The 7,874-nt window shown below is 48.2% G+C and overlaps 1 protein-coding gene across 1 annotated transcript; it reads right to left on the reverse strand.

The window, feature by feature from the left end:
* Positions 1-5,797: 5,797 nt before the first annotated feature.
* On the reverse strand, positions 5,798-7,460 carry LOC123080061 (flavonoid O-methyltransferase-like protein Os11g0303600). Its single transcript, XM_044502921.1, has 2 exons — positions 6,631-7,460; positions 5,798-6,524 (listed from the first exon to the last, which is right to left on the reverse strand). Exons 1-2 carry the CDS (start codon positions 7,426-7,428, stop codon positions 6,228-6,230), a joined length of 1,095 nt encoding a protein of 364 aa, XP_044358856.1. The 5' UTR covers positions 7,429-7,460; the 3' UTR covers positions 5,798-6,227.
* Positions 7,461-7,874: the final 414 nt, after the last annotated feature.

Below are 7,874 nucleotides of genomic sequence, written 5' to 3' on the forward strand. Positions count from 1 at the left end.
AGGATGTCATGAGAGCACGTTTCTTCCCTACCTACTACAACCGCGACCTCTTCAAGAAACGCCAACTACTCAAGCAAGGAGCCAAGAGCGTTGAAGAGTACTACAAGGAAATGGAGATTGCCATGATATGAGCCAATGTCATGGAAGATGATGAGCAAACTATGGCGCGTTTCTTGAATGGACTCAATCATCCTATCAAGAAGATTGCCGACTTCCAACCATACTCGAACCTCATCGAGCTAGTGCACCAAGCTACCAAAGCGGAACGTCAAGTGCAAGATGACTTCAAGTACGCCAAGTACTCATCCAAGTCCTATGGCTTCTCCAACAAACAAGCGTCAACGACTCCAACACCTTCTACCTCAACGAAGCCATCTACAAGCAACGACGACAAGTCAAGTTACAAGAAAACTTCGACAACCTCAAGTCGTCCTCCTACTACAAGCAACTCCAAGCCGAGAGCTTCATCATCATCTATCCCAACCGATGAGACCATCAAGACAAGTTCCTTCAAATGCTTCACATGCGGCGGCCGAGGCCACAAGTCCTTTGAGTGTACAAACAAGCGCACCATGATCCTCAACGACGACGGAACATGTGACTCCATGAGTGAAGGAGAAATGGAAGCCCTTGACCAAGTGGCCATGCACCGGCAAGTGAATGAAGATGATCAAGTCTTCCGTGACGAAGATTCAAGCCCCGCTCTCGTTGTCTCCAAGGTCTTGACTCTTCAACATCAACAAGACGAAGACCAAAGATGCCATATCTTCCACACCAAGGCCGACATCAATGGAATGTCCGTCAAGGTCATCATCGATGGAGGGAGTTATCATAACCTAGCAAGTGAAGAACTATGCTCCAAGCTCCAATTAGTCAAGATGAAGCACCCGCACCCATACAAAGTTCAATGGCTAAACGACTCCGACACTATCCAAGTCGAGCATAGGGTACACGTTTCTTTCAAGATCGGAGCTTAAGAAGACACGTTGGAGTGTGATGTCCTTCCGATGTCCGTTTGCCACCTCCTTCTCGGACGGCCATGGCAATTTGACCGAGGAGTCATCCACAACGGGCGTACAAACCACTATAGCTTCAAGATGAAAGGAAAGGAGTATGTGCTACGACCTATGTCTCCAAGCCAAGTGATCGCCGACAAGCAAGCCACCCATCATGGAGAGAATAGTGAGAGAGCGAACCACCAAAAAGAGAGTGAGTGCCACAAGCCCAAATTGAGTGCCTCCACGATGAGAGACAAGAAGAACTTAGTCCTATTTGCTACCAAACGTGAGATGAGAGAAGTGTGTGAGAATCCATCAAATGCCATGCACTATGTCCTTTGTGCAAGGACGAGGCACCAAAAACTAACACCTCTCACAATCTACCTTTGGTGTTATCTTCTCTATTGCAGGAATTCCAAGACGTTTTCCCCGACGAGCTACCTCCGGGACTACCTCCACTACGAGGAATAGAGCACCGCATCAACCTCATCCCCGGAGCACCACTTCCAAACAAAGCTCCCTACCGAGTCAACCCCGAAGAAACCAAAGAAATACAAAGGCAAGTGAAACATCTCATAGACCATGGACATGTGCGTGAAAGTTTGAGTCCTTGTGACGTACCGGTCATTCTTGTGCCAAAACGAGACGGTAGCTTTCGCATGTGTTCCGATTGTAGACCTATTAATGCTATCACCATTCGCTATAGGTACCCCATTCCACGCCTTGATGATATGCTAGATGAACTTAGCGGTGCCACTATATTTTCAAAAATTGATCTCAAAAGTGGTTACTATCAAATACGCATACAAGAGGGTGATGAATGGAAAACCGCTTTCAAAACAAAGTTTGGTTTGTATGAGTGGTTAGTTATGCCTATGGGTTTATCCGAAGCACCCGATACTTTCATTCGTCTTATGCATTATGTGTTTCGCCCTTACATTGGTGAGTTTGTTGTGGTCTACTTCGACGATATCCTTGTTTTTAGCAAATCTCTCAAAGATCATGTCACCCACCTTCGAATCGTGTTACAAACTCTTCGAAAAGAGCGTCTCTATGCTAACATGGACAAATGCCTTTTTGGCGTTGATAAGCTTGTTTTCTTGGGTTTTGTAGTATCTTCTAAGGGTGTTCATGTTGATGAATCTAAGATCAATGCTATTAAAACTTGGCCCCAACCAACCAATTTGCAACAAGTGCGTAGTTTCCTTGGTTTAGCCGGTTTCTACCGTAGATTTGTGAAGGATTTTAGCACCATTGCATCTCCTTTACATGCTTTGAGCAAGAAGAATGCACCTTTTGTTTGGGGACCATCACAAGATAGCACATTCAATGAGCTTAAGAATTTGCTTACTCATGCCCCCGTGCTTGCATTACCAAACTTTTACAAACCCTTCGAAATTCATTGCGATGCTAGTGGTAATGCAATAGGAGGTGTGTTAACACAAGAGAAGCGCCCCATAGCATACTTTAGTGAAAAAATTTCCGGAGCGCAACTCAATTACCCCATCTATGACAAAGAGCTATATGCTTTAGTGCGAGTTTTGCATGAATGGGAACATTATCTTCGCCCTCATGAATTTGTCATCCATACCGACCATGAAACGCTTAAATACCTTAAGGGTCAAACTAAGTTGAACAAGCGTCATGCTAAGTGGAGTGAGTTGATTGAGTCTTTTCCTTACGTCATCAAGTATATTAAAGGTAAGGAAAATGTTGTGGCGGATGCACTTTCCCGTATATGCATGCTTGTTACTAAACTTGAATTAAATGTCATTGGCTTTGAGCACATAAAAGACTTGTATGCGCATGATCCTACTTTTGCTATTCCTTATGCCAAATGTTTGACGCATACATCTTGGGAACGCTATTACATCAAAGATGGTTATCTTATGAGAGCTAACAAACTATGCATCCCCGAGTCTTCTCTTCGTTTGTTGCTTTTGTAAGAATCTCATGGCGGAGGACTAATGGGACACTTTGGACGCGACAAGACATTTGCTACGCTCTCCAAGTACTACTTTTCGCCCAAGATGTTCCACGACATCGATCGTTTCACCAACCGATGTTCTACATGTCGCAAAGCTAAGTCTAAAGCTCAATCTCATGGACTTTACATGCCCCTTCCAATTCCATATCACCCATGGGAAGATATTAGCATTGATTTTGTCCTTGGTTTGCCTAGAACTAGAAATGGAAAGGATTCCGTCTTTGTTGTTGTGGACCAATTCTCTAAAATGGCACATTTCATACCATGCAACAAGATAGACGATGCTTCACATGTTGCAAATCTCTTTTGTAGGGAAATCTTGCGCTTACATGGAGTACCAAAGACGATTGTCTCGGACCGCGACATCAAGTTCTTGAGTTACTTTTGGAAGACCTTATGTGCCAAGCTTGGAATCAAGCTACTATTCTCCACGGCATACTATCCACAAACCGACGGCCAAACGGAGGTGACGAACCGCACGCTCTCCACTCTTCTCCGCGTCTTAATCAAGAAGAACATCAAGGAGTGGGAGGAGTGCCTACCAATCGCTGAGTATGCCTACAACCGTGCAAGACATTCGACTACCGGCAAGTCCCCCTTCGAGGTCATCTCTGTCTTCAATCCGTTGTCCCCATTGGACATTCTTCCTCTACCACTACAAGAGCGCACAAACATGGACGCGAGTGCCCGAGTCAACTACCTCAAGAAGATGCACGAAGATACAAGGCACACCATCGAGCGCCAAGTACAACGACTCGCGACCAAGCTCAACGTCAACAAGCAACCCATGATATTCAACATTGGAGATCTTGTGTGGCTACACCTTCGCAAGGACCGCTTCCCCAACGAACGCAAGTCCAATCTTCTACCACGAGCCGATGGACCCTTCAAGGTGCTTGCACGCTACAACAACAACGCCTACAAGATCGACATACCACACGGCAAGTACTCCGTGAGCGACATCTTCAACGTCAAAGGTCTCTCCCCGTACCATGGTGATGAGGATTTCGATCCGAGGTCGGATCTTTCCCAAGGGAGGGGAGATGATGCGGAGCATCCTATGGTCATCCCCATGGACCTACCGTTGTCTCACCAAGTGCCAAGAGGACCTATGACACGAGCACGAGCTAGAGCTCTAGAGAACGAGGTGACTTCCTTCCTTAGTGATATCACATATGATCCACTCGAGACATGGCTACTACCTAAGTCCGAGATGTTGTGCATGATTAGGTACCAAGAGGACCCTCCCGAAGATGCACGTGAAGACGGACAAGTCCGCAAGTTCATGGATGAGGAGAACCAACAGAAGGAGTCAAGAACAGCTCCCAGGACCCGGACATCCGGCCATGACCCCGGACATCCAGCCCCTGGAAGTGTCACCAGCAACAAGGAGCCAGCGGCCAAGTCTACAGGGCCCGGACATCCGGCCTCCGGCCCGGAAATACGACCTTCTTCCCGGATATCCGGACAAGCCTATCCAGAGAACAGAAGACCTGGCCCTTCAGCCCGGACATCCGGCCAAAGGCCCGGACATCCGGCCAGTCCCGAGCTCCCGGACATCCGGCCCCTCGCCCGGACATCCGGACCCTGTCTATCCAGAGAGCGTCAAGGCCAGCCACGCCAGCCCGAACATCCGCCCCCCAGCCCGGACATCCGGCTCCTCCTGAAGGCCCGGACATCCGGCTCCTCCTGAAGGCCCAGACATCCGGCCCCGTCTTTCTACGCACAGTAAAGGGTCGAGGCCCATGTACCCCTTCGCCCCCTAGACTATATATACTACTCCTCCTCCCTCTTTCTAGGGTTAGCATTGGTTTAGCTCATATGTGAGATAGAGCTTTGCTCATCCATACGGATCTACTCCACGAGAGAGACCGCGGCCCCTCTTCGGAGAAGATCCATGTTGGATTCAAGACCCCCTCTTGGGTGGCCCCATCAAGACCTCCTCACGGAGAAGAACCGGTTACCTTTGTATCGTCCTTTGTTATCGTGCATCTTGTATCTCCTCTCGCGTTTTGAGGATCTAGCACATGTGTGACTATATCTTGTTGGTTTGAGTGATTCTCTTGTGTTTTCCCTCGTGTTTCCCCTCGTGTTCTTTGTGTTCTTAGTTGGGATCCACTCCTTTCATGAAAGATCGGCCGTATAGGGTTCCACCCTACATCAACATGTGTTGTAAGTTTCATTTTCCTTAACTATCATAATGTCATAAGTTCCAGTATCCGTAACTAACATACTTTCCAAGTTTCTGACTTTTAATTTTGGCTACTTATAATAATGTCCTAGATTTATAAACCACATTCATACGTGACTATTTGTGTTTTTTCTAAGATCCAGCCCCAAATTTTTCCTTACAAACAAGATTGGCTAAGACAGAGATCTGAACTCTTGAACACCACAAACTTGTAGAAGCCATAAAAGAATAAAAGATCGAATACCCAACAACTATACACACGACTTGTGCTAACAGAAACATATGTAGAAGATCAAAGATACATCATCGACTAACCTTTACCGGATAAGCTTACAAAATATGTCTTCTATTGTCAATCAGTCATCAACATTTCTGAGCGATTCACAAAGGAACAACTTAGATAGCTTCTCGGCTACAACAGAGCTGTTAGAATAGAAGAGTTTTAAGAAAAGAAGAAGAGAGTGCGTAAAGAACAAACAAGAAGAGAGAAGAACACACTGAATACATTCAGGACAAGGATAACCTTTTAGTGCAGACTTGTAACAGAAGCTGTTCATCTAAATATTTGTACCTTAGATAACGGATCCACAAAAACAAATATAATACTTTAGCTTTACGATGTGAATACACACACATATATATATAGGTATTGATATACGATGCAGAATACAAGAAATACAAAGAGAGATGTGCGTATTTAGGCACAAATCGGCGACCCACAATCCGCGTGCCCCGCACCTGCATGCCACAAATCCTCTTCCAATAAAACACACCATACGTACACACACATACACATACAAACACGAGTGCTTAGCTAGGCCCTTAACACCTGGGCTGCTTTGGGCTGTGTTGTGTTCTTCCATTGAAAAGTAAGGCATTGCCCTTATTCATTTTTATTGCACACTACTAAAATACTCTCTCTGTCTTAAAATGCAAGACATTTTCTGACACTATGATCTGTCTTAAAATGTAAGAGACATTGTTCGACAATATGATAGTGTGAGAAAACGTCTTACATTTTAAGATAGAGGGAGTAATTCACACCACAACCTTATGGGTAGACCTCGATGACACTTCGAGCTCCGAATTTCTTGACAATCTTGTATCCGCTGAACCCAGCTTTTGTGAAGATAGCGCTCCAGTCGTCTTCGTCCCGCTGCCGTCCTCTGGTGACCAGCAGCATGAGCATATCCGCCAGCACCTGAGGCTCGTACGTTGCCTCGCAAGAATGGCCAACCACTATGTCAATGACGATCACTTTTCCTCCCTCTTCTCGGGAAGGAATGGACTTTTTGCACTCTGCTAGAATCTTGATGCAATCCTCGTCACACCACCAGTGTAGGACGAGCTGGCATGGACAAAATTTCGTTAGGTTAAGCAATGGATAACCTAGGACACCAAAGTACTAGTATTACAGTACAACCCATGCATGCGCTTGGACCAGCTGGGCCTACCTTGAGCATCACGGCTTGGGCCGGTGGGATGGAATGGAACAGGTCACCCGCGACGTAGTCGACGACCCCATCGCGTGGGGCCTTCTCGATCTTCCGCGGAAGGTCCAGCACGGTGCACTTGACGTGCGGGAAGGCCTCGACGACGGCCCTGGCCGTCGTCCCGTCGCCACCGCAGCAGTCGGTGAGCGACCGGAGGCTGCCGAACAGGTCGCGGCACTCCCGCAGGAGCATGCTCATCCCCGTGTGATCGTGGGCGGCCAGGCCCTCGTGGAACATCTTGTCGGTCTCGGGGTCGAGCAGCGCCATGCTCTCCTCGAAGAGCATCGCGCCGTGCGCGTCCTCGAACGGCGACGGCACCCCCGGTGGGTCCGTGACGGCGACGTCGACGTCCTTCCTGAACCAGTCGGCCAGCCCCAGGGACGCCTCCACGTGGTACCGCGAGGCCACGCCCAGCGCGAAGGCCGCGTGCCCGTCCTGGCCGTCGACGAGGAGGTACGAGAGCGGGGTGAGGGCGTAGCCGCCGGCAGACGCCGCGAGGACGTTGGACGTGGCCAGAAGTCGCAGGAGGCGGCCGAGGAACGGCGCCTTGGACGGAGGGAGCGACAGCGCGGCCGCCAGGTCCGGCGGCGACGCGGCGCCGCCGAGGCGGTGGATCGCGGTGGGGACGCCGAGCTGGATGGCGCACCGGAGTGCCATGGACGTGAGGTAGGTGAGGCTGTGGCGCCACAGGTCCGCCTGCGCCTGGACCAGCTGCGCGCCGGTGGGGGTCTCCATGGTTGGGGCCTGAGCTGCTGCCATTGTTGCGCTTACCCCGTGGGCTGGTGTTTTAGTGGGTGCGAGCTACTCGGCTGCGTGTACGCGCGAGCTTTATATAGCGCGCATTATACTTGGAGAAACTTGGTGTACCATAATGTTTGTCACTATAGAGCTTGATGAAAGCTCAATATACGCTTCGCGCAGAACAATTATTTTTTCACTACGTTCTATAGAGTTTCATCATGTTGCAGATTTCAAGTTTTTGTATTTGCCTGAATGTATTCGAAAGTCGTCTTGTTTCAAAGCATTCATCCCAATGAACACAACGATGTAAATGAATCACAAATTATAATTTTGATTCAATGGATAAATTAGATTCAAACTTTGAAATCAAATGAAAAAGATATGGATGGGTGGAGTATTATCTGCACCACTATATAGTACCATGCGAATAACTTTGAATACCGGTTGTCGGATGAAGCCAATCC

The sequence above is a fragment of the Triticum aestivum genome, chromosome 3D (assembly GCF_018294505.1).
Source record: "Triticum aestivum cultivar Chinese Spring chromosome 3D, IWGSC CS RefSeq v2.1, whole genome shotgun sequence".
Classification (NCBI taxonomy): Eukaryota; Viridiplantae; Streptophyta; class Magnoliopsida; order Poales; family Poaceae; genus Triticum; species Triticum aestivum.